Below are 27184 nucleotides of genomic sequence, written 5' to 3'. Positions count from 1 at the left end.
TGCTCGCCGTTTGTTGTACCATTGCTGCACCCGCCTGCGTTACAACGCCCAGCCTTTCTCCCCAAAAAGACCAAAACTTGGCTTAAAACACTTCAACTAAATTGGGTGACTGGCTTGCTAGGGTGCTGGTGTGCTTAGCATGACGTCAGAGTTTAGGAAGTCAAAGACTGTCTTCTAACTGCATTACCTCTGAAAAGAATTGGAATATAACGATGACTTATATATTTAGATATTTTGGAAAAAACATGTACTATTTTCTCACATTTTGTATGTTTGAGAGTTAGGGAATCCCTTTAATGCTAATTGGCAACTTCACTGCCTCACAATTAACCAAATAATCAACAACAAAATGTTCAAGGCCACGCATGACCTTGCCCCTCCGTACCCATCCAGCCTCCTTCACATTGTCATGCTATCCCGCACCATCAAATCTTCTTCTTCCCTCCATCTCACCTTACCCAGTGCCCGTCTCAGCTTTCAGCCGCTCTGCCCCCCAGCTCTGGAACTCATTACTATCTGACCACTGGAATTCTGCCACCTTGTTCACCTTTAAATCCAGGCTCAAAACCCACCTTTTTTGGCTTATGTCATTGGAAAGCTTAAACTCCTGGAATTTAAGATATCACCATTTCAAAATTGACTCAACAAAGAAACATCATGATGTCGAAGTGTCCTTGGGCAAGACACTGAATCCCTAATGCCCCCAATAAGCAGGTCAACGCCTTGCATCTCTGCATGGCCGCTATTGATGTGTGAGTGTGTGTGTGAATGGGTAAGTGTGAAGCACATTGTAAAGCGCTTTGGGAGGTCTTCATTGACTTGAAAAGCCCTATATAGATGTAGACCATTTACCATTTTTTGTTGATAGCCTGTTTTGATATCGATCCTGTCTGTCCCGTTGTTTAATATCGGTTTCCAGTTTCGTTCCCGTCTAGTTTGTCCTGTTTAATTTCTATAGCCTGTTTTGATATCAATCCTGTTGTCCCGTTGTTTAATATCGGTTTCCAGTTTCGTTCCCGTCTAGTTTGTCTTGCTCAGGAGGTAGAGCGCTCGTCTTGAGATCAAGAGATCGCAGGTTCGAATCCCGTCTCCTCCGTGTTATATGTGGAAGTGTCCTTGGGCAAGACACTGAATCCCAAATGCCCCCAATAAGCAGGTCGGCGCCTTGCATGGCTGCATGGCCGCTATTGGTGTGTGAATGGGTAAGTGTGAAGCACATTGTAAAGCGCTTTGGGAGGTCTTCATTGACTTGAAAAGCGCTATATAGATGCAGACCATTTACCATGTACCATTTACCATGATGACCCCTCATATAGAATATAAAGATTTACGAAGTACGGGGCCTAAAATTGAACCTTTGTTAACTGTCTTTTCAAGGCACACAAGAAGGATATTGAAGAAAGATTATCCTTGTGTTTTATTAGCAGTAGCGAAGACCGAAACTCCAAAGAGAGGTTGATCAAGGAGCACCTGAGGGACATCATGAGAACCGAAGACCTCGATAACCTCACATCTAAGATGGTAACGTGTCCACAACGAGAAAAGGAAATCCATTTTTTATGTTTTCATGTGAGAAATATGTCCCCATTTTTCTGACCTTTAGGTCCACGCGGCCCTGAAAACTCGAATCGGCTTCGACATGAGGCCGTTCAGGGAGTACATCGACAATGAGATCTTGGTCACCATGGCGCAAATGGACAAACCCTCAAAGATTTTCGACTACCTTTACCTGGTGAGCGCTTTTATTGGGACACACAGTAAACACCAGGGATACAACATTTAATTGTTCTGAGGTGCGGACTGCAAAGTGAAATTGCCATATAGTGGGGGATAACAGACCACAGACTATTGCGAACCACAGACTATTATGACATCATCCCTTGATCTAAAACCTACATGAGGGCAAGGGAAAACTCAAAACCTCAGCATGAGTCAAGTCATGTTTATTTGTGACGCCCTTAATCATAAAGAGTCTCAAAGGGCTGCACAGACCACAGACTATTGCAAACCACAGACTATTCTTACACCATCCCCTGATCTAAGACCTACGTGAGGGCAAGGAAAAACTCAAAAACCTCAGTCAAGTCGAGTCCTGTTTATTTTTTCGGCTTTTAATCACAAGGATTCTCAAAGGGCTGCACAGACCAGAGATTACTGAAAACTACAGACTATTATGAAACCATCCCCTGATCTTACATATAATCTTGATGAGACCTCCAATGGCAGTGCTGCATTGAATTTTGAATATTAATGAGAAAGGCAAGGGCATGAAGATTGGTCTCACTAACGCCCTCTAGCACGAGGCAAGAGAATTGCCTGCCTCACTCTGCTCAGTTATGTTCATATTAATTGTATTCATAATGTGAACATTTTGTGAATTTGAAAAGGAGAATCCTAAAATTATGATGTTAAAGGAAAAAAGTAAATAGAGAACAAAAAGAAAAAAGTAACAGCTCGGAAAAAATAAACACAATGAGAATTTTTTTAAAGGAATTTAAAAAAAGTAGAAAAAAAACACGGAAAACGGAAGAAAACGTTTGTGTTGCATTCAAATCATTTCCAATGATATCAAGTGAATCCTGTTGCCAACCTTGTACTTCCATTAAAAAATGTGATTAAGTACAGTTGTGTATCTTGCAACCGACTCAATAAGCCCCCAAAAATGTTAATATTATGCGACAAAATATATCAGGAAATAAAAAGAAATGGATATCTTGTGAAAGAATTGTAAGAACAAACCAGGTTTGTAGGCCGTACAAGCTTTGCAATAGTACATGAGTCAATCCATTCAAAAGAGAAAAATAATTTTGCATTGCCGGAAACTCAGCAAAATGTAAGTTGATGTCAAGTTTTGGACATGTTTGATAATGATTTATTTGCCACACTTGGGATTACTGTTGCTCACTGTTGTTTCAAGCGTTGCTCACTGACTTTGTGTGAATGCTCAGACCCCTGGACAATTTTTTTTTTTACTTTTCCAGAATAAAGTGCAAATGAACCTCCACTACACTAGTATTTTGTTTACATTTAGCCTCCACACAGTGCATTAAGCGCAGAGTATAAGTATTGAGAAATGTGTTAGGGAAAAAACTAGATTACAACCATATAGAATGGATGCACGAGATATTAAACGATATATTCAGAGCGACTTTTTTTGTGTTTTGAGGGCTCCGAGTGGAACGCGGCCAATTTTGAAGAGCTGCAGAAAAACAAGTATTGATTTCCCTATTTCCTCCCCCTCTTTTTGTCTTTTCACTTTCACTGAGAACGGCGTTGTTTTCACAGTATCGGCTACATCCTGAATGTGACGAGAGAGATCGATAATTTTTTCCCAGAATCCTTCACTTACATGAATATTCGCGTGTACGACGTGGAGGCTACCGACCTGCTCCCCCACTGGACGGACACGTACAATTTTATCAACACTGCAAGGTGGGAGTTTAAAAAAAATGGACGATTTCATCATTTCTTTCATGGTCGAATGAGATAAGCTATACAGTAATCCCTCGGTTATCGCGGTTAATGGGGACCAAGACCACCCGCGAAAACTGAAAATCAGCGAAGTAGCGGCGCCCCTTCAAAAATGCTTAAAAAAAACGTATACAGTATACCCCCCTGTATACAGTACACCATATAGAATACGGGTGAGAGAGAGAGAGAGTGTAATTCATGTTATAACAAAAAAAAAACTGTAAAATATGTTGTATGTACACGGAATAGGACTGCGGCGAAACCACTACGAACCATCAGTATGATTGTATTAACGGCTCTCAACCACATGCAGCTATTTCGCTTTATTTCGCTTGTTAACACTACCGGTTACATATTGAGAATAAAAACTGTGAAAATGTGATATTTGATGAGAGTTTGTGAAGCGTTTTGGGAAACAACAGTTCAAAAAATGGTCTGTGTTCATTTTAATGAAAGTGAAAGAGCTAACTTTGATGTGGAGCCACCGCTGGGATCGTCTCGTATGCATTCAAGAAAGGTGCGAGAATCGATGACGTCAGAGGGAGATTTCATTTATTGAAGCAACAATCTCAAAAGCAAAAAGCAGAAATCTCAAAGTCTTTCCAGATATGAGTGTCTCTTTATAGTTTTTAACACAGCATAAGTAAACAGTATAGCCCGTCCCCTTTCACGTGTACATGCCACGTGAAAGGGGTTTCGTAACTTCTTCGGAAATGTTTTCCCCTCAGTTTTCTCAGAAAAGTTGGGTCACCTTGCTCCCTGCCAGAATCTCTTGGCAGGTCAAACGCCAGTCCTTCGTCCAAGGCGATCATTAATAATGTTTGTCTGCCAAGAATTTCCCGTAATGTAGGCAGTTTTTAAACCACAACACCTTCTGACAATAAGAACATACTTTAGCTAGCGGCATCGAACGGCTTTTGCAACAAATACACGAAACCACACACAATTAGCCGTATTTAGGTAGTACAAAAAACCGCTTGCTTTTGGTATAATAAAGTCAAACTTGAGATGAAATGTGACAGAAGGGAATATAATTACGTCGCGTCACCGAGTTCCTCCATGATAAACTGAGCGCCACATAAGAAGGGGGTCAGGTGGGAGGAGTTGAAGGTGGTGGGTGAGCGAAGCGGTTACTCACCATGACTAAGCATTGTGTCAGGGCCTCCCCCTCCCCTTCACAATAAGAGTGTCCACACCGTGTCCTCAGTTGACATAAGCTTGCGCTCAATGGCGTCAAGTCAATAAATGCTTTTATTGAAGAAGGTAAGGTATTTTTTTAGACCCGCGAAGCTCTGAACCCGCGAACTAGCGAGGTTCCACTGTATTTTCTTATTTTGATTAATATATTTAAAAGGGCAGCAATAAAATGCCTGTTGTACAGGTCTCTTCCATTTTTTTCCCCCACTGTTACCTTCTCTAGCCCTTTTCTTACAAAAAAGCATAAAAATGTCCATAGTTTTTCCTCGTTTTCCTTCTTTTGCCGGTCAGGAAGAGCGGCCAGGCGGCATTGGTGCACTGCAAGATGGGCGTGTCTCGCTCGGCCTCCACCGTTATCGCCTACGCGATGAAGCAGCAGCGATGGCCACTAGATGTCGCCCTCGCGTACGTGCAAGATCGACGCTCTGTGGTCAAACCCAACGACGGCTTCATGAAACAGCTCAATACGTACGACGGCATCCTCAAAGCCAGGTAGGGAACTCGGACTCCTTCAAAAGTCAGAACAGTTCCTTTAAACCAGGGGTGTCAAACTCATTTGAACTCTGGGGCCACAAAATAGAACAAACATTCTGTCGGGGGCCGGACGAGTAGATTAAAGAGAAAGAAAAAGAGAGATGAAGAAATAAGAGATAGAGGGAGGGAAAAGGAGAGGGGGAGGGACACATAAAGAGAGGGAGAGAGCATGAGAAACAAAAGAGATAAAAAGTTGTGAGAGAGAGGGAAAAGAAGGGAAGAGGAGTAAAGAAATCCAAAGAGAAATAGAAAGACAGAAGGAGAGAAAAGAGAAAAGAAAGCGCGAAGGGTAGGAAGGGAGGGAGAGAAAAGGAAAAAAGGAAGTTATAGCAAAAGAAGTCAAAAAGACACAGAGAGAGAAAGAGACAAAGAGCAACATAGGAAGAGAAAAAGAGAGACACAGAGAGTGAAAGAGACAGAGACTGGGTGGGAGAAAAGGGGTGGAAAAGAAAGAGAGAGAGAGGGGGGGGGAGGTTAGGGTACAAAAAACTTGAATTAAGTTAAAAAAAACAACACATTTGAATTCTAGGCTTAGAGCAGGGGTGTCAAACTCATTTTAACTCGGGGGCCACACGATAGAACAAACATTCTGCCGGGAGCCGGACTAGTAGATTAAAGAGAAAGAAAAAGAGATAAAGAAATAAGAGAAAGAGGGAGGGAAAAGGAGAGAGCGTGAGAAACCAAAGAGATAAAAAGTCGTGAGAGAGGGGAAAAAGAAAGGGAGAGGAAGAAAGAAATCCAAAGAGAAATAGAAAGACAGAAGGAGAGAAAAGAGAAAAAAAAGCGCAAAGGGTAGGAAGAGAGAAAGAGAAAAGAGAGTAAAGGAAAAAAGGAAGTTAAAGCAAAAGAGGTCAAAAGACACACAGAGAGAAAGAGACAAAGAGCAACTAAGGAAGAGAAAAAGAGAGACACAGAGAGTGAAAGAGACAGAGAGTGGGAGAAAAGGGGTGAGAGAGAGAGAGAGAGAGAGAGGCAGGTTTAATTTCTTAAACAATATAACTAAGTGAATTCCATCAAATATGGCCGAATTAGTCAAATTAGTGTCGTCTGAGTCTCTGTCAAGCCTCCTCTCTCGTTCTTTCGCTTTCTTCTCTCGGCGCGCGTTTTTCCGCAAGCTGGTGTGCCGGCTCCTCCCATGGGTGTGCCAGGAAAGCCCCCACGTGGGCTCCACCACTTCCTTGCCGAAGGGCGTCGCAATGTCTGTCCTTGTGCGTCTGGCCTTCTCGGTCAGCACTTACAGGAATTCTGTTATCAGAAATACGTCTGATGCATTCCACACAGCCTAACCTTCTAATGTACCTTGAAGAAAAACAGTCACTGAAGATCTTGCATTAAACTCAATAAATGTAACTTGTATTCAATCGTATAAAATCTTTTATGGTCAAATGGACAAAATCCTTCAGTATGTACAAATCAGAGCTGAAAATAAACGTGTATAAATGCAACTCGGGATCCATTTTCCTTGAGGATATCACGTACACGTGTGCTTAATCAGTGATTGACTTCTGGATAGAGAAGTCAAACATTTACAACTCTTTCACAGTGTCTAAAAAATCGCCAAAGTGAATACCCTGTTGCAAAGGTTTTAGAGCTGTAAACTAGACATATCCTTGGAAGATTTTGCTAAAATGCCTTTGCTACACTCTTCCGCGGGCATTTGATTGCAGCAAAAAAATTTAGATGAGTATAAAAACCTTCTATTTCTGTGTGTTCCAACTTAGTTTACTTAATGTTAGTAGCACTTGCAGTGATTGTTTCATTTGGGAAGAGTGTTACCTTTTAAAAGAGACTGAAACCGTTCAAGAACAGTATTTAATTTAATATAATAAAATAATAAATAACAAATAAATTAATAAATATATATTTTTAATTTGATTTCAAAAGGCATTAAAAAGTCTTTAAAAAGTCTTCATTTAACTCGCCTTAAGCCTTAGGAACCTTGATATATGAATTGTAAATGTTACAAGAACAACAAAACAAATCTTACGAAATGTAAAAAAAAACGATAACAAAAAACCTGCTACAATGGTCAGATCTATTTTTTGTTTGCTTTACTGATTTCCCCTCCTCCTTCCAGCCAACAGCGTCATAATTTACTGTGGAGGCGAAAATCCAAAGACCAAAGGCAAAAATCTGAACGCAAAGATGGCGGTGGCGAGAAACCGGAGGAGGAGTCCGAGGACCGGGACGAGGACCGGGACGAGGACGACGATGAGGAGGACGATGAAGAGGAGGATGAGGACGATGAGGAGGAAGATAGGGAAGAGGAGGAGGACGAAGGACTTGAAGAGTGCGACAACATCACAGAGAGCAGTGACGAAAAAGAGGAGGAGGTGGAGGAGGTAAAAGTCCAACCGTCTTTTACCGTATTTTCCGCACTATAGGGCGCACCGGGTTATATGGCACACCCCCAAAAAATAGTTTTTGGTCCTATTTTTGACATACATAAGGCGCACCGGATTATAAGGCGCTACAATGGTAACGTGGACAAAACAGTCAGATGGTTCAGTCCAACTTCTTACCCCCTTAACATTCCCAAAGCTTGCAAAGAAGCAAATACGTGTCGTAGACACGTGCGGATGCGGTGTCCGTACGATGTCACTCAAATGCATCCATTCAAATATCATTCGGAAGGTTAAAGTCTTGGGATTCAAGAAATGCCAACCATTCCTTAGTTTCTATTTTCTTTTTCGCTCGCAACTTTACTGTGCATATGACAATAAACACTTGGAATTGAGTTGAATTCACTCAACTCATCACAGCAACATCAAGATGGTTCTAAAACAAGATACCGGGAAAATAGAAAGCCGCATAGCTCACCTAAGTTCTCACGTTCAATAACGATACGCAACCATGGTCCTCTTATATCTGTGAGTAGTAAATCCAGGAGAGTCAAATATTTACAAATACAGACTAATGAAACATGTTTCTTTATGGCGTAGTTTAGCAAGCTTGCTATTCAGTCATCTTTTTCGGCCAATTGCAGGGTTTGTTTCGGCCCTCTAGACTATCCGAGGCTCCGAATAACTTCAGCCAATAGCGATCGATTCAAATGATGATTGACACATTGGTTAGCCAATGAAACGCCGGTATATAAATCCCAGCATACACCGCGGACTACTCCACGTTCAGGGGAAAATCGAGTCGGCGGCTGTTGCGTAATTTGCGAGACCTTGCGAATTTAATATTGAGCCATATATAAGGCGCACTGTATTATAAGGCGCATGGTCAGCTTTTGAAAAAAATTAAGACTTTTAGGTGCGCCTTATAGTGCGGAAAATACGGTAATTATAACCGAGTTAGCAGCTCGTAAAACAAAGCTTAACATTGAATAAGGAAATACAAATCCATCGCTAGCTGCTATTTTCAGCTAGCATTTGCCTTCCACAGCTGCTCGTGCGGGCGGACGTCGTTGATGTCCGTCATTCAGGCATCTTCAACTTTTTTCCACTGTTTCCTTCTCTGGCCACTTGCTTGCAGGCTAGGGCTTGTCACTTTTGTTATTGTTAGCTGTCACTCCTTTCACACAGCTGGTCATGCATTCTAGTATGTAGTATTCATGCATTCTGTTCCTTTATCTTCTTTGTTTTCTTTTATCCTCACTGTTAAATGTGACCCTGGAGTGCCACGTCTAATTTCGTTGTCACAATATGTTCGACCCATTTCGTAACAATGACAATAAAGGTAGATTCTATTCTATTCTAGTAGCTTCTCCCACTAGTTACCAAAGTTAGCCATTTACATCATGACATACTAGAGGTAAGATCTTAAGACTGAGCTTAGTAAGAAATTCAGGTCGGGTTGGGCATAAAATATCAGTTCATTATGTTTGGGTTCAGGGTCAGTTTTTCTCTCTCTGCCTTTTTTTTTCCCAATTATCCACCCGTTATTGTTCTTTGTTTGTTTTTTCTTTGTTGAGGATGCGGGCAATGGATTCTTTCCTTTTCCTTATTTATATTTTGCATGAAAGTTCATTGATTTTAAAAGAATCACCCCTCCTCCCTCTCCCGAGTCCTCCCAGATCAAATTTGAAAATTCGTGATTGCTTCGGGCTTGATCCCTCAAACTAAGTCAGATATATATCCTTTTGGGAAAAAAATACCGAGTGAGTAAAAACAAAAGCGCTGACGTGACTTTTTTGGGGCATTATTTCACACGTAGACGAAATTTCTTTAGTTTTTAGTTTATTTAGTTTAGATTTGATGAACAAGCAGGTGATGCTAAAGGTCTACCACAAGAATTTGTTTCTATCAGTCTCTCTAGTTCTTTTATGTGAATAGCAAATCTCTGTCTTATTTTTACTTGTAAGTTATTAATTTCACAGTTCATTGATTTTTTTCATAGGGAGCAGAGCTCTCAGCCGCTCTGCCCCCCAGCTCTGGAACTCAATACCACTTGACCTCCGGAATTACGCCACCCTGTCCTGCTTTAAATCTGGGCTCAAAATCACCTCTTTAGACTTGTCTATTCTGAATTTTCTGCTTCACATACTGCCCCCCTTTTTTCAACTTGACTTTGTTTTCATTTGGTATTTATTTCTTGCTTGCGGTATTCTTATTTGATATTCTATGTACAGCGTCCTTGGGTGTCCTGAATTGTGCTTTGAACTCAAAGTATCATTATTACTATACAGTGGGACCTCGCTACTTCGCGGTTCCACGTTCGCGGGTTCAGAGCTTTGCGGGTCTAAAAAAAATTTGTAATAAAATAAAATAATTACTAAAAAATATATATATATATATTTATTTTTTTACGCATTTTTGAAGGGCGTCGCTACTTTTCGCGGGTGGTTTTGGTCCCCATTAACCGCGATAACCGAGGGATTACTGTAAATTTGTCGAGGTGGTGCCGGTTTTGGCTATATTCCCCACGGCTAAGTCGAGTCAGTCCTTAGGCCCGATCGTACCTTTATATCTGACCAACTCCAGCGTTCGGCTCCTTTCAGACGCTCCGGGTGTGTCCAGCTCGCTCGGTGTCACTCGGAAGTTAATGTAGTTAAGAGTGTGACTTCTACTGTCGAATATTTACTCACTAAAGTCGTGCTAAAGAGCGACAATATAAAGTGAAGTTGGATAAATACAATAAAATAGCCCAGAAAAAGTGGTTAGAGAAGGAAAAGGCATGTATCATTTGCCTCCGTTGTCTTTTCAGGTGTTTGTGAACCCGGAAGCCGGACAAACAGCGCCACCTGTCATCATCAAGGTAAATGACCGCCCAGGCGATGACGTCTCCCATCGTATTTGTGATTGACTGTCTTTCCTCTCAAGACTCCGAGCGTCAGCCGCAGCGGAAGGATGAACTTGTTTTCTCTGATGCAATCCATTTGCGAGCTGGATGATGCCGACAAAGGATGCGCTCAGGTAAATGGCGACTCCTCTTCTTTTTTTTTTGTTTTTTTTGCTGCTATCGATTATCTATCTATCTAGAAATCTATCTATCTATCTAGACATCTACCCATGTATCTAGACATCTATCTATCTAGACATCTACCTAGACATCTATACATCTATCTAGACATCTATCCAGACTTCTATCCATCTATCTAGACATCTATCTATCTAGACATCTATCCATCCATCTAGACATATATCTATCTAGGCACTTATCTAGACACCTAGGCATCTATCTAGACATCTAGACATCTATCTACACATCTATCTACACATCTATCCATCTATCTAGTGATCTAGACATCTATCTATCTAGATATCTATCTATCTAGACATCTATCTTGACATCTATCTAGACATCTATCTACACATCTATCCATCTATATATCTTTCTAGACATCTATATATCTATCTAGACATCTATTTATCTACCTATCTAGACATCTATTTATCTACCTATCTAGACATCTACTTATCTATCTATCTAGACATATATCCAACCATCTATCTATCTATCTATCTAGACATCTATCCAACCATCTATCTATCTATCTATCTATCTATCTATCTATCTATCTATCTATCTATCTATCTAGACATCTATCTAGACATTTATCTAGACATCTATCTATCTAGACATCTACCTAGACATCTATTTAGACATCTAGACATCTATCTATCTATCTAGACATCTATACATCTATCTAGACATCTAGACATCTATCCAGACTTCTATCCATCTATCTAGACATCTAGACATCTATCTAGACATCTATCTATCTAGACATCTACACATCTATCCATCTATCTAGACATCTATCTAGACATCTATTTAGACATCTAGACATCTATCTATCTAGACATCTATCTAGACATCTATCCATCTATCTAGACATATATCTATCTAGACACTTATCTAGACACCTAGACATCTATCTAGACATCTAGACATCTATCTAGACATCTATCTAGACATCTAGACATCTATCTAGACATCTATCTACACGTCTATCCATCTATCTAGTGATCTAGACATCTATCTATCTAGACATCTAGACATCTAGACATCTAGACATCTATCTAGACATCTATCTACACATCTATCCATCTATCTACACATCTATCCATCTATCTAGACATCTATATATCTATCTAGACATCTATTTATCTATCTATCTAGACATCTATTTATCTATCTATCTAGACATCTATTTATCCATCTATCCAGACATCTATTTATCTATCTATCTAGACATCTATTTATCTATCTAGACATCTATCTAGACATCTATCCAACCATCTATCCTATCTATCTATCTAGACATCCATCTATCTATCTATCTATCTATCTATCTATCTATCTATCTATCTATCTATCTATCTATCTATCTATCTATCTATCTATCTATCTATCTATCTATCTATCTATCTATCTATCTATCTATCTATCTATCTATCTATCTATCTATCTAGACATCCATCTCGACATCTATCTAGACATCTATCTAGACATCCATCTATCTATCTATCTATCTATCTATCTATCTATCTATCTATCTATCTATCTATCTATCTATCTATCTAGACATCCATCTCGACATCTATCTAGACATCTATCTAGACATCCATCTATCTAGATGTCTATGTAGACATCTATCTATCTAGACATCTATCCTATCCAGACATCTATCTACCTATCTATCTACCTACCTACCTACCTGCCTACCTACCTTGGTCACATGCCTCAAGAGGGGTGACTGACAGCAAGACTAACACATACAATAACAAAGAAATGAAAATAAAAATGGGAAAAAATAGCAGATAAAAAAACACACACAGAAATGTTTGGACCATGGCCAACCCAAATGCCCTTACATCCAAACAAGTTAGGCACCTCGGCACCCAAGTCGGTCATGTTTTCGTCCCTCCGGATGAAACGGGACACGAGAAAGTGGCCATATCACACAACACACTCTTCTGTTCAACAGCAGGGCCCGACAGCTTTCGCTGGTTTACCCCTGTTGTATCATAGAACCCGTCCAAAAATCCCACTATCCTTTCACAACACCTCTCCACTCATTCCTATCCTAACAAGAGCTCTAGCTCCCACTAGATTTCGACCTCTTTCCTGCAGGGCACTCAAAACACCATCCATCCCCGTCAATGGCGGCCTTTCCCTTGGTCTCCTTCCATTGACTCCTGCTCTGTAGATCCTCTTCAACATTCGCTCCTCCTCCATCCTCTCCATGTGTCCAAACCAACCGAGTACTCTCTTATCCACATGCTTGCTCAGTTCCACTACTACTCCAGTTCTGTCTCTCACAATTTCATTTCTCAATCTTTCTAATTTTGTCACTCCTAACATACTCCTCAAACACTTGACCCTCTTATCCAAACAGTAATCCGAATTTGGTGTAGGTTGGTTGTTTTTTTCCTTGACAAACAGTAATCCGAATTTGGTTTAGGTTGGTTGTTTTTTTCCTTTACAAACAGTAATCCGAATTTGGTTTAGGTTGGTTGTTTTTTTCCTTTACAAACATTAATCCGAATTTGGTTTAGGTTGGTTGTTTTTTTCCTTTACAAACAGTCATCCGAATTAGGTTTAGGATGATTGTTTTTTCCTTCTATTTCATAATTTCTTATGGCAGCTTCCCGCCAGTCCCCGCCGATCGCCCCGGCAACGGAGGCGGAGTCACAGCCGAAAGTTGCTGACCCATCAGAGTGCCTGCGTCGATTTGTCGCCGGAACCCAGGAGTCTCCCTGATCAACAATGAGGCACTCTTTATTTAAGTACATTTACATGAAAACTTTTCAGATCAAAACGAGACAAGACACTGATGAATATTTGACTTTATCACACCGTACCTTTCATGTTCTGTTTTGTGATTTCGGTGCCGTGCCATTGAGTATTTGAGCAAGGCATCAACGCTTTTGGAGCACTCCAGATGTCAACTATGCAATGATTATTTTCCAATGAGAGTCACGTGACTCTTCTCTTACTCTCCTTGAAGATTTTACTGTTTTTTAAAGGGACAGTGTGTAATATTTAGCGACTCCGAGGGGTACAAAAAACTTGAATTCAGTTTAAAAGAATTCTAGGCTTAGATCAGGGGTGTCAATCTCATTTTAACTCAGGAGCCACACGATAGAACAAACATTCTCTCGGGGGCTGGACTAGTAGATTAAAGAGAAAGAAAAAGAGAGAGAAAGAAATAAGAGAAAGAGGGAGGGAAAAGGAGAGAGGGCGGGACAAAGAAAGAAAAAGAGAGAGAGGGAGAGAGCGTGAGAACCAAGGGAGATGAAAAGGCGCGAGAGAGGGGGAAAAGAAAGGGAGAGGAAGAAAGAAATCCAAAGAGAAATAGAAAGACAGAAGGAGAGAAAAGAGAAAAGAAAGCGTGAAGGGTATGAAGAGAGAAAGAGAAAAAAGGAAGTTAGAGCAAAAGAGATTTAAAGACACAGAGAGAGAAAGAGACAAAGAGCAACAAAGGAAGAGAAAAAGAGAGACACAAAGAGTGAAAGAGACAGAGTGGGAGAAAAGGGGTAGAAGAGAGAGAGAGAGAGAGAGAAAGAGAAAGAGAAAGAAAGAAATACAAGTACAGTGTCTTTGTTCGAGGCACCTTGCTTTAGCAACATCAAATTGACATATTTCAACCTGCAGCTCGTTTTTCTCTTGCGCTTCTCTGAGTGTTGTCTGGCGGGCCGGATTCAATCCCTTAGCGGGCCTGATCTGGCCCGCCGGCCGCCTTCTTGACACCTGTGGCTTAGATACATGAAGTAATTCAAGAGAGACAAAATAGGTCGAGAAATTTTGTATTTTTTAATTAGTGGAATCCATACCTAAGGTCGGCGCCATGTTTTTCGTTCACGTGAGACAACGGTGCCATCTAGTGGTCAAATGTTACACACTGGTGCTTTAAGCTGCCCTTTATCGTCAGTGCCAATGAAAAAGAGAATCAGCGTGTTTGATTTATGACTGTGTGAGTGCCTTTCTGTGGATCCTTTCTGCATGGATAAAATGATAACGCCAGAAAATCAGCATTCAGGTATGTGTATGTATTTCTATGTTTATATTGTTATTCCGGGGCGTGGTCCAAATTTGAATTGGTGCAGTTCTTTTTGAGTCAATTGCATTTGCATAGTGGAGTCTAAATCCAGCCCACTGTTTTAACTATTAAAATGTATCGTTGACCAAATTTTTCGAATGAGTTATCCGACTCTATTAACCAAACACAACCTACATTCACCTAACAGTGCACGCTCGTTTCTTGATAGAAAAGATGGAAAAGAAAAGCCGACATTTTCACACGGGGGCAGATTTAATTTCTTTAACTATTTCACTAAGTTAGTAGGTTAATTAGTGTCGCTTGAGTCTCTGTCGGGCCTTCTCTGAAGTCCTCCAGCCTTTTTTCCTCTCGGCCCACGTCTTTCCGCAAGATGGTGTGCCGGCTTCTCCCATGAGCGTGCCAGGGAAGCCCCACGTGGGCTCCGCCACCTCGCCTCGATGTCTGGAAAAACTCAAAACAACACCGAGCGTTTCTACGTCATCAGGGTCTTGTTCTCAAAACATCGCCTGCCGTCCTCCGTCAGAGTCCTGTTATCAAAATTCCCTAGTCAAGAGCGGGAACTATAGCCTACTCGGTGAAAATTTTTATTGCACTCAATAAATGTAACTTGTATTCAATCTTATAAAATCCTTTATAGTCAAATGAATAAAATCCTTCACCACTAAAGTCATCTTTTTAACGTCTTGAAATAAAAGTTCCCCTTTAAACCAAATTAACACGTGGATTGGACGAAAACTTATTGTTTGTTGCAACCGTTATTTTGCTAGGCGGCTAAGCACAATAATACGACATTTAACTCTTGATTTGATAACGATGTTATCACCCCAAGTTTTGTTCTATACCACTAGGAAGCGACCCATGTTTTGTCCATTGCAGGTGCAAGCCCCTGAGTAGCCCACAGGCCCGTTCTGCTAATAGCTCATCAGTGATGGGTCTTTATGATTTTCCAGGAATTTGATCATTGTCTTTAAATATATAGCCGATCCCTCTAAAATGTAATTCTAGTTGGATGGTCGTTGAGTGTCCTCATACAAGGGGGTCTTCGTGTTTGACTGAGCCTTTCTGTTGTCTTCGGGTCAAAAGGACCCCCAACTTTGTTGTCAAAAACCCGGAAAAAAATCCTCTAAATGACTTTTCTTGTATTGGTCCCATCAGTAGAAAAACATAAATGCCTTTTTCCACACATAAGATTTATAACAAAGTACAAATCTGTTCTTTAAAATGAGGACAATAGGCGAGTTAACTCTATTTCTATACATTACGACCTGATAATAACATAGTAACAAGTTATTTGGGAATAAATATCAAACTGGTAGCTCTCCACACCAGTTGCAGTTTGGGTGAAGATTTTGGTTGGAAAGAAAAAGAGAGATAATTTCATTTCATAAAGAAATAAGAGAAAGAGGGAGGGAAAAGGAGAGAGGACGGGACAAAGAAAGAAAAAGAGAGAGAGGGAAAGAGCATGAGAAACAAAAGTGATAAAAAGTCGTGAGAGAGGGGGAAAAGAAATGGAGAGGAAGAAAGAAATGCAAAGAGAAATAGAAAGACAGAAGAGGAGAGAAAAGAGAAAAGAAAGCGCGAAGGGTAGGAAGAGAGAAAGAGAAAAGGAAAAAAGGAAGTTAGAGCAAAAGAAATTAAAAGACACAGAGAAAGAGACAAGTGCAACAAAGGGAGAGAAAAAGAGAGACACAGAGCGTGAAAGAGATAAAGTGGGAGAAAAGGGGAGAGAGAGAGAGAGAAATACAAGTACAGTGTATTTGATGGAGGCACCTGGCTTTGGCCACATCAAGTTGACCTATTTCAACCTGCAGCTTGTTTTTCTCTTGCGCTTCTCTGAGTGTTGTCTCGCGGGCCAGATTCAATCCCTCAGCGGGCCTGATCTGGCCTGTGGGCCGCCTGTTTGACACCTGTGCCCTAGGATTTAAGATTTTGGAGCTGTGGGGTAACGTTGGAGATTTTGGGTTGATTGGATCTTGGGTTAGGCTTTTGTTGGGAAATGGGATGAAAATTTTGGTTGGAGCTATGGTTATGGTTTTCAGCAATGCACATTACTGGTAACTCAACTGGGAAGCTTCCTTCTCTCCACATACAGGGTGGTAGGTTTAAGGATATTGGTTTTCGTTGTAGCTAGGGTTAGGGTGAGGGTTTTGGGTGAAATTAGCAACAGAACTGGTAGCTCAGTTGGTAAAATACATGCGAGGCACTCATAGGTTTGTGGGTTCGATCCCCATTCAAGACAATACAACGTCGAAGAGAAGCATTTTGTTTGAACTGTTTTTAAGTTTTACAACTAACAAAAACCCTAACCACTGAATTTGTATTTTCTTGACTGGGGTTCGAACCCACAAACCTGCGAGTGTTATGCAAGGATCTTATCACTTAGGCTACTAGTCCTATATTGAAATAAAGTGTTGTGGGCTTTAGGGTTACGGTTTTGTCGGGAGTTAGGGTTCGAATTTTTGGTGGACATAGAAAGAGCACTGTTTTTTTTTTTTTGGTTTGAACAATTTCATTGACACTTCTAACAGAAAATAAACAATGTGAGGTTTGAACGATTTTTCTCGACAATTTTAACAGCAATTAAGCATATTCACAATTTCGTTATATCTGACAACATGAAGTTTTAACAACTTTTTCCGACATTTTTAACAGCAAACAACAAAAAAACCTAATCTTTGAATTGATACTCCCTTGACTCGGGATGACATCCACAATCTTAAATCCTAACCAGAATCACTTAATTGGTAACGCCTTGACTAGCAGTTGAACCCTGTTGGTTTTACACCGGGATTTTCCGATTCTGACCCCAAAAGTAATACTGTTTCGACTTGGGGATCGAACCCAGTACTCTGTGAGAGATTTACAAGCACCTTACCATTTAGGTTACCATTTTCCTCACTTAAGCCCAGTTCCAGACAAAACCTAACCCTACACCTACCGTTAGCATGAAGCATTGACATGTAGCCGTTAGCATAATGTGTCGGGGTGTAGCTGTTCACATAATTTGTTCATTTCTAACTGTTAGCAAGTATCCATTAGTATAATTTGTAAGAAAGTAGCCGTTAGCATGTAGCTCTTCGCATGATTTGTTAATTTTTAACTCTTGGCAAGTATCCATTAGCATCATTTTTAAGAAAGTAGCGGTTAGCATGTAGCTGTTAGCATGAAGCAGTAATCATGTACCTGTAAGCATTACTTGTTAACATGTATTCGTTAGCACGAATTGTTATCATGAAGTTGTTTGGATTTGGCTGTAATTATGACTTGTTAGCTAATATTTGGGAGTATCAACCCAAGCCTTAGAACAGGGGTGTCAAACTCCTTTAAGCTCGGGGGCCACACGATAGAACAAACATTCTCTCAGGGGACGGACTCGTAGATCAGAAAGAAAGAAAAAAAAGAGAAATAAATAAGAGAAAGATAGGGAGAGAGGGTGGGACAAAAAAGAGAGACAGAGAGAGAGAGCGTGAGAAACAATAGATAAAAATAGAAATAGTGAGAGAGAGAGAAAGAAAGAAAGAAATCCATAGAGAAATAGAGCGAAAAAGAGAAGAGATGAGAGAAATTGAGAAAGGGGAAAGACAGAAGGGGAAAGCAAGAGAAAGAGAGTATAGGGAAAAATTGAGAGAGCAAAAGAAGGTAAAAGACAGAAAGAGACAAAAAGGATCCAAAGAGAGGAAAAGAGACAGAGTGAGAGATAGAGAGAGTGAGAAAAATGGAGGAAGAAAGAGAGAGATAAGAGAGAGAGAAACACAAGTGCAGTGTTTGTTCAAGGAACCTGGCTTTGGCAACATCAAGTTGACCTATTTCAACCTGCAGCTCGTTTTTCTCTTGCGCTTCTCTGAGCGTTGTCTCACGGGCCGGATCCGATCCCCTAGCGGGTTGCCTGTTTGACACCCGTGCCTTAGAATATGAACCGGCTTGACTGGAGATCGAAACCTTAACCCGATATGCGGGAATCAGATGGTTTACCGGTTGAGGTACTGGTAACCTGCAAAACCCAAACCCGAGCTCCAAACAAAACCCTAAAACTTGTGCTGGACTAGAAAATCCACAAACCTCTGTGGGGAAACAAGTGTTGGCGAATGCTTGAAACCCTAACCCCAGTTGCAGCCTAAAGCTGTATTATGATGAATATCGTTTTTATTGACAGGAAAATACTCAAAAGAACAACGATTGTATGTTTCCCGATATCACTTGACACAGAGAAATGATTCACTTTGGTTTTAGTTTATTCACAAGAACTGAAAAAGGGCTCCGCTGGATCGTACTGGTAGTCATAAAAACAAAAACAAATGAGCACTTCAATTTATAATCCAATGTATTTCCTTCTAGGTTCACTGAGGATGATTCCTCCGTCTTTCATTGCCGCCCGGAATGACTGAACCTGTAAAAACACAAAAAAGTTAGCATGATATTAGCCTGACATGTAACATACGACACGTCCATCTTTTTTCTTGGCCTTATCCGAGGTCAGGTCGCAGCAGCCTCAGCAGACAAGCCCAAACCTCCCTATCCCCAGCCACTTCATCCAGCTCATCCCAAGCCAGCCTAGAGAGTAGTCTCTCAAGCGTGTCCTGGGTCATCCCTCGGATCTCCTGCCGCTGGGACATGTCTGGGACACCTTCCAAGGGAGGCGTCCTTATCAAATGCCTGAGCCACCTCAACTGGCTCCTCATAATGCAGAGGACCACGTTGAGGCACCCAGGAGGCATCCTTATCACATGCCCAAGCCACCTCAACTGGCTCCTCTCAGTACGGAGGACCGACAGCTCTACACTGAGTACATCCAGGAAGACAGAGCTTTTTACATGATCTCTAAGGGAGAGCCCAGCCACCATCAGAGGAAACTCATTTCGGTCATAACCCGAAGTTCATGACCATAGGTGAGGGTAGTAACGTAGACAGACCGGTAGATCGAGAGCTTTGCGGCTTAGCTCCCTCTTCACCACGACGGTCCGGTACAGGGTCCGAATGACGGAAGACGCTGCACCGACCCGTCTGTCGATCTCCCGTTCCATCCTACCCTCACTCATGAACAGGACCCCAAGATACTTGAACTCCTCCACTTGGGGCAGGATCTCTTCCCAAACCTGGAAGAAGCATGCCACCCTTTTCCAGCTGAGAACCATGGTCTCGGACTTGGAGGTGCTGACCTTCATTCCGGCTTCAGAGAGCTGAAGATCACGACTTGAGAAAGCCAAAAGTACCACATCATTTGTAAACAGCAAAAACGCAATGCTGGGTCTTCCAACCCCAAATCCTTACCTGCCAAGGCTGTGCCTAGAATTCAGTGACAAAGGGCAGCCATGGCAGGGTGCAACTCCCACTGGAAACAAATCTGACATACTACCAGCAATGCGGACCAAACTCTGGCACCTGGCATACAGGGACCGCACACCTCGGATAAGACTGTGCGGTATTGTCTGCCAAAGCACCGACTACAGGGAACCCCGAGGAACACGGTCGAAGGCCTTCTCCAAGTCCACAAAACACTTGTAGACTGGAAAGGCAAACTCCCATGCACCTTCAGAGTGTGTAGACCTGGTGCACTGTTCCACAGCCTGGAGGAAAACTACATTGCCCCTCCAGGACTACCCTCCACCCCAGTACTCTCGAATAGACCTTACCAGCGAGGCTGAAAGGTGTGATTCCTCTGTAGTTGGGACACACTCTCCAGTCCCACTTCTTAAAAAGGGGGACCACCACCCTAGTCTACCAGTCCAGAGGTTCTGTCCCCGATACCCACGCAACGTTGCAGAGGTGTGTCAACCACGACACATCCGCAACATCAACAGAGCCTTAATGGACTCCAGGTGGATCTCGTCAAAGAAGAGCATTTCAATGACTTCAACCCCAGAGAAATGAGAGCCCACCTCAGACTCCCCAGAGGAAGACGTGTTTGTGGGTTAAGGAGGTCTTCCTAGTATTCCCCTCACTGCTTCACGACATCCCGGGTCGAGCTCAGTAGTGCCTTATCTCCACTATGAACAGTGTTGATGGCATCGTCAAACCCCTCTCGATAGGACTGGTACCAGAGCCCAAGCTGTGTGTGTTGTGGATTGTTGGAGTCGGCTTGACATAAGGAGAACGCATTAGTTTGAAACAGGAAATTCCCGGCTTGTTTCTCCCGAGTGTAAATGTCAGCGAATGTTATTAATGATTGCCTTGGGCTGCCAAGGAATGACGTTCTACTTTGCCAGGTTCTTCTTGGCGAGAAACATGCAGTCGAGCTGACCCCAAACAGTTCTTGGAAATTGGGAGTCGAAAGAGGACAAAACATTCTGTCTGGTAACGTGCATTTTGAGATAAACACGTGCGAGGGGGACGGGCGAAAGTAATACGAGATGTTGTATTAGGATATAAAAAGCCAATTGTCTCTGAAGACGAATGAGACCTCTGTTTTGTACGCTGATGAAGATAATTAAACGAGTTCTCCCTCTCACACCAAGACTCCTTGCATCTCGTTGTACATATTTTGGGGCATATTGCTCGGGCTGCTCCACCATAAGTGTGGAGGCGTGTCCAACTATATCCAGGGATGTGATTTGACCAAAGTGAAATTATCTGAAAATTAGCGGGGGGGGGGGGGGGTGATTGCTAGCTGGGGGGGGGGGGGGGGGGGGGAAACCAGGTAGGACCAGGGCAGTGCCCTGGTGGGGGGAAAAGTGGGGCGAAGCCCCCCCCCGGAGCTCATGGGTTTTTTTAAGTACTTTCAATGCACTCAGATGACAAAGAAATAGACAAGACAACAGCATAAATTTTCAATGTATATTGAACTATCCCATATAAAATTACAGTTTAAGTCAACTCAAAATCAGTCACATTAAAAAACATTTCCCCAACGCCACTATCTTAATTGTAAAGAAGATGGTTCCAGTGGCAAGGGAGACCCTAGACGACCGGCATCTTTCTACAACTGCAGGCGGCTAACGGGATCCAGGTCTGTAGGAAACCGCCTCAAAGCGTGCCGCCACCAGCTTTTGGGATCACTCTTAGTCTGGACTCTACCCTTCGACCTGTTCGGCTTGGGTAACCCTACCAGGAGTACGAGACTCCCGCCGACATAGCTCTGGGGGTCATGGAGACGCGCAAAGTGCCCCACCACGATAAGGTGGTGATCCGTCGGGACACAGCTAAATCCATTCAATTCCAATTTGAAAAGTTTACCACCTACCTCAAAATTCACGACTCTATCAGCAACTGGTACAGGTTGTTGGGGTGGATCACGTCTCTTTATTACCGCTTCCGATTGTGATGTCAATAAGGGATGGAGGCCGTAAAGTTTTGGAGTTTTCGTTTGGGCACCGAAACTTCCAGCGATGGAATAATTTGTCGTTCTTGACTGGAGTTCTTTCACGTGTTTTTTGCTCTTTGCGTGACTTTCAAGAGCTTTGAAACCTCTCCCACCATAGTCGATGGTATCATGACACCAAATGCAAAGTGCTTTCCCGGCACGATCGATCTTCCGAATAAAGTCATTGAACAAATTCGTCACAGTCTTCTTTCCAACATTCGTAGATAATTCCTTCTCCAACCAGTCCCATCGAAACTTGTTTTTTACAATCTTATCAATTTCTTTAGCTCGCGGAGCATCTTTGCGTTCGATCACGGACATCTTTCTTTAAACACCCGGCAAAAACGTGTGAGAAATGAACAATGGCACACTCCTATAACAAGCGCGTTTATTGGTCAACACGAGACTTCAACCAATCGCAAGTACGTTTCATTTCAGTTACGGAAACACTCAAATGGCATGCTGTCGAGACGAAATCGTTTTTTTTTACCAATTAAAACACCGGAAATTTTAAAATTTTATTTTTGGAGATAAAAAAAGCGGAATTCCGCGAATTAGCGGAAAAATCACATCCCTGTATATCTAGTCGGAAGCTATCAACCTCTTCTTTCCCGCCAGAGGTGACGTTCCACGTGGCGAGCCCAGGGGAAGAGGGACCCATGTCCTCCCTTTGGGCTGTGCCCGGCCGGACCCCAAGAGCAAAGGCCTGGGCACCAGCGGACCCTACCTCTTGACCTTAAGAATCAAGCATTTTTCCCGGATTTCAAGCACCCGTACAAAGCCCGTAGTAAGCGAATGCACTCACGGCATCGGAGCGATAGGTCCACGGAACGGCCCGGTAAACCATCCTGGTAATGCCGGCCCGTTGGCATCGTATGGCCAAGACTTGGCCCACCGCCTGGCACGCCGCCACACAGTTTGTGGAAGGGATCTGCTTCTTTAGCGCCCACTCTTGGGTGGAGCACCGAAGAACCGGATCGGGCGAGGTGCTCGAGAAAACCTGGGCCGTTACGTGTTTCTGAGTGCGCGAAAACACCAACCTGAAAGGAGAGAATGTGGTAAGAACAGGCCAAATTCAAGCACTTTCAATGCCCAATTTCTGTTCCAAGAAGAAATCTGAGGTGACTGGTGTATTTTGTATAATCACAAATAGCTCTGCCATCTACATATGCGATATTCGTCAAGACATAGGATTTTTAGATCTTAAAGGGACAGTGTATAATATTGACTGCCTCCTAATTGTATTTTCATTCAAAATTTGCATTGAGTAATTGAATACTAGCACGGTGGGGCGGTGGTTAGCGCGTGTGCGGCACAGTTCTGAGGTCATGGGTTCAAATCCAGCTACCAACCTCCCCGTGCTTGCGTGGATTTCCTCCGGGCACTCCGGTTTCCTCCCATATTCCAAAAACATGCATGTTAGGTTAATTGGCCGGTCCAAATTGTCCCTAGGTTTGAATGAGCGAGCGAATTGTCTGTCCCTGTGTGCCCTGCGATTGGCTGGCAACCAGTTCAGGGTGTCCCCTGCCCACTGCCTAGAGATGGCTGTGATGGGCTCCAGCACCCCCTCGACCCTACTGGGGATAAGCGGTGCAGATAATGGATGGATGGATAATTGAATACTAGGCAAATATACGTCAACTATCAAAACAAAGTTAATGTTAATTAAAAAAAAAAAACATCAGTCAAAAAATGAGTATTTCTTTTACATAGTGGAATCCTTATCCAGCTGTCGCCGCCATGTTTTCCGTTTTGTGGCTTGCTGTGGCATTAGACATTTGCATTAGACAACGGTGCCATCTAGTGGTCAAACATCCAACACTGCGGCTTTAAGTAAATGGCAAATATTTTTGTGGATGTGAATAAAATGTGACAAAGTTTTGGGGTAAAAATGACAGTCATGTGTAAACGCTGCCTTTATTTTATGCATGGCCCGTACTAAATAGCAATCATTTTCTCTTAGGGAACCATGTATTTATCTAAACACAGAAAAAAATGGATTTAGATACAAAAAATGATGGTGTTCTGTGGAGCCCTTTGTGATTATGGACTATATGACTTGACTCAGCGTTCCTACATGAGTAGACAAGTTAAATTCAAGACTTTTTAAGACTTTTTCCAAGCCTTTTGAAATCAAATTTTTGACCAAGTCGACAGAAAAAAACACAACTCAAAAACACATCTCTCTTGCACAAAATGCATCCTGTCTTTTACTCATTACCTTCATAGATTTTAGCCACTGCCACATCTCATGAAATGTTCTCTTTCAGGGCATGCTCGCAAGTAAACATCTGAAGTTGCTAGTAGACCTGAGATATGCGTCTGCCCTGAAAAGCTCGACTGAAACCACATCACCGTTTTGACAGTTCCGTTATTGTGGTCACGCCATGTTGCCACGTCAGTAAATCGGTGAATTATTTCGATAAAAGACTAGAATTTTACGACATTTTAAAGCCAATCCACGCCTTATTTTTAGAATAATGAATTCAATGCCTTTTAAGACTTTTCAAGGATCCATGTTGCCAGTAAATTGACTCATATAACAATAGCAACAATAACAACAAAGTTAACCATAGTTCTAGACCACAGGTGTCAAACTCATTTTAACTCGGGGGCCACACGATAGAACAAACATTCTGTCGGGGGCCGGACGAGTAGATTAAAGAGAAAGAAAAAGAGAGATAAAGAAATAAGAAATAGAGGGAGGGAAAAGGAAAGAGGGTGGGACAAAGAAAGAGAGAGAGTGAGAGAGCGTGAGAAACAAAAGATAAAAAGTGGTGAGAGAGGGGGAAAAGAAAGGGAGAGGAAGAAAGAAATCCAGAGAGAAATAGAAAGACAGGAGAGAAAAGAGAAAAGAAAGCACGAAGGGTAGGAAGAGAGAAATATAAAAGGAAAAAAGGAAGTTAGGGGAAAATAAGATAAAAAGACAGAGACAAAGAGCAACAAAGGAAGAGAAAAAGAGACACAGAGAGTGAAAGAGACAGAGACTGGGTGGGAGAAAAGGGGTGGAAAAGAAAGAGAGAGAGAAAAATAAATACAAGTACAGTGTCTTTGTTCGAGGCACCTTTCTTCAGCAACATCAAGTTGACCTATTTCAACCTGCAGCTTGTTTTTCTCTTGCGCTTCTCTAAATGTTGTCTCGCGGGCCTGATTTGGCCCGCAGGCTGCCTGTTGGACACCTGTGTTCTAGACGCACTATTCCCAATATCCCGCACCACTCATACCCCATTTTCTTCCTCTCTGTATTCCGCCAGTAATGTTTTTTTTGTATTTAAATTTCTGTATTAATTAATTAATTAATTCTGTATTAAAGTTCTTTGTTCCTTTGTCTCTTTGTTTCCTTATCCTCACTGTAAATGTGGAACTGGAGTCGTCCAATTTCGTTGTCACAGCATATCCCATGTTGTAACAATGACAATAAAGGCATATTCTATTCTATTCTATTCTATTCTAAATTTGAAGACGTTAATAGTTGGACATTGTTTGATCTGGTCTTTTAAATTGTTCCAAAGTTTGACTCCACACACAGACACACACATACTTTTCCTGGTGGTTCTCACCTGTGGAATGATGAATTCACCACAGCCCCTTAAATGATAATTTCCCTCTTTCCGAATGAATACATTTTGGATGTTTTCTGGCACTATGTTTTTGTTGACTTTAAATAGCAGTTGTGCAGTGAAACATTTGACTAAATAACCCAATTTTAATCATTTGGACTGCAGGAATAAAATATGAGTATGATCTCGATATCCTACCCTGTGTATGGTTCTCATTGCGCGTTTTTGGAGGATAAAAAAGGGGCTGGAGTACTTTGTCCTCCCCACTCTATACTAATACGACAGAAATGTTGAAAAGGCGTGGAAAAGAGGTCCAAACCGACCTGTGGTAAAACTCCCGCGAAGGCCAGGACTTTTTCCAGCCTCGGTCCTTCACAGCCAAGGCCATCCGCTCCAGGGTCCGAGGATTTCGGTTCCGAAAAGTCGGATTGACGGACTCGTTTTCTGACGGGCAGGGCTGCAGTTCGGTCGCCGAATTGGTCACCCAGCGAACTGCTTTGAATGGCGAAAAAGACGCAGTTTGAGTTTGGAATCCATCACATTTGTTATAAGAATTTCAGGTTACCTGGTTGTTTTGTAGCCACGGCACATCGCTCAATTTGACCTGCCAGGAGACGAACACCGCGACTTATGTGGCTCGACGCCATCATCGCTACAAATTAATCTCAACAAAGCATTTAAATGTTTTGTAGTGATATTAATGAAATTAGTTTTAATTTGAAAAAAAGCGACTTAGGTTTTATTTTTCTCAGACGGACGCCATGTTTGACTTTCACGCTACATCCGGGTACGGTGGTCGAGAAAAGTCCGACAAGAAACAAGCTTCCGGTGTCAATTCGTGACTTCAAGGGACAGCGTGTAATATGGAGTGCCTCCTAGTGGTAAAAAAAACTTTAATTCTGTAAAAAAATACTAAGCTAAGTTACGTCAACTATCATACCAATGTTCATTTTTTCGCATGAGACAATGCAGTGCCAACGAGTGGTGAAATATTACACTGAGGCTACTCTATGTTTCAGATGTTTTTGCAAATATTCGTTTTCATATTCAAAATCTTAAAACTCGAATTTCAAATTATTGGGCACATTTACCGAAATCATGGATTTTCTTTCAACTATGTGAATGAATGGTTATTTTGTGTTTAATTAGAGGCCCTTTTTTATTTTCTTTGTTTCTGTATGAGTTTGTCTTGCTGTCGGTCACCCCTCTCGAGAGATATGACTATGGTAGATAGACAGATAGATGGATTTCTAGATATAGATAGATGTATAGATATAGATAGGTACGTAGATAGATGTCTAGATAGATGTATAGAGATATAGATGTCGAGATAGATGTCTATATAGATGTATAGAGATAGATATAGATCTATGGATATAGATAGATGTCTAGATAGATAGATGTTTAGAGATAGATGTATAAATATAGAAAGATGTATATAGATGTCAAGATATATGTCTAGATAGATATAGATAAATAGATATAGATAGATGGATATGTAGACAGATAGATGTCTAGATAGATGTATAGAGAGAGATCGATAGATATAGATGTATAGATATTGTTAGATATTTAGATAGATGTATATAGATATAGATGTCTATATAGATGTATAGAGATAGATATAGATAGATCTATGGATATAGATAGATGTCTAGATAGATAAATGTT

At 41.7% G+C, this 27184-nt stretch overlaps 2 protein-coding genes across 7 annotated transcripts in view; one reads left to right on the top strand and one right to left on the bottom strand.

Annotated features, from left to right (window-relative positions):
* LOC148360335 (protein phosphatase Slingshot homolog 3) overlaps positions 1-15322 on the top strand; it is a 64984-nt gene extending 49662 nt beyond the window's left edge. For 4 of the 5 annotated variants that reach the window (XM_088343924.1, XM_088343927.1, XM_088343923.1 and 1 more), the window contains 9 exons: positions 1425-1521; positions 1604-1732; positions 3167-3213; positions 3286-3432; positions 4960-5160; positions 7280-7544; positions 10354-10404; positions 10470-10562; positions 13241-15322. In XM_088343924.1, coding sequence (XP_088200050.1) covers positions 1425-1521; positions 1604-1732; positions 3167-3213; positions 3286-3432; positions 4960-5160; positions 7280-7544; positions 10354-10404; positions 10470-10562; positions 13241-13366 — 1156 coding nt within the window. In that variant the 3' untranslated portion in view covers positions 13367-15322. The remainder of the gene's footprint in view (positions 1-1424; positions 1522-1603; positions 1733-3166; positions 3214-3285; positions 3433-4959; positions 5161-7279; positions 7545-10353; positions 10405-10469; positions 10563-13240) is intronic. The other variant, XM_088343925.1, reaches the window with a different exon arrangement.
* A 3548-nt stretch (positions 15323-18870) lies between these two features.
* mrpl18 (mitochondrial ribosomal protein L18) lies at positions 18871-26341 on the bottom strand. Of its 2 annotated transcripts, none has more exons than XM_088343918.1 (4): positions 26079-26341; positions 25837-26008; positions 22759-22993; positions 18871-19043 (listed from the first exon to the last, which is right to left on the bottom strand). In XM_088343918.1, the coding sequence occupies exons 1-4, from the start codon at positions 26161-26163 to the stop codon at positions 18966-18968; spliced, it is 570 nt and encodes a 189-aa protein (XP_088200044.1). In that variant the 5' UTR covers positions 26164-26341; the 3' UTR covers positions 18871-18965. The 2 variants fall into 2 exon arrangements, with proteins under 2 accessions (XP_088200044.1, XP_088200045.1); XM_088343919.1 differs by having other exon boundaries at positions 25837-26005; positions 26079-26340.
* Positions 26342-27184: the final 843 nt, after the last annotated feature.

Source organism: Urocampus carinirostris, chromosome 9 (genome assembly GCF_059441175.1).
Source record: "Urocampus carinirostris isolate Australia breed hairy pipefish chromosome 9, RoL_Ucar_1.0, whole genome shotgun sequence".
NCBI lineage: Eukaryota > Metazoa > Chordata > Actinopteri > Syngnathiformes > Syngnathidae > Urocampus > Urocampus carinirostris.
Note: the sequence above shows the minus strand (reverse complement) of the source record. Positions and strands in the feature narration are given on the sequence as shown.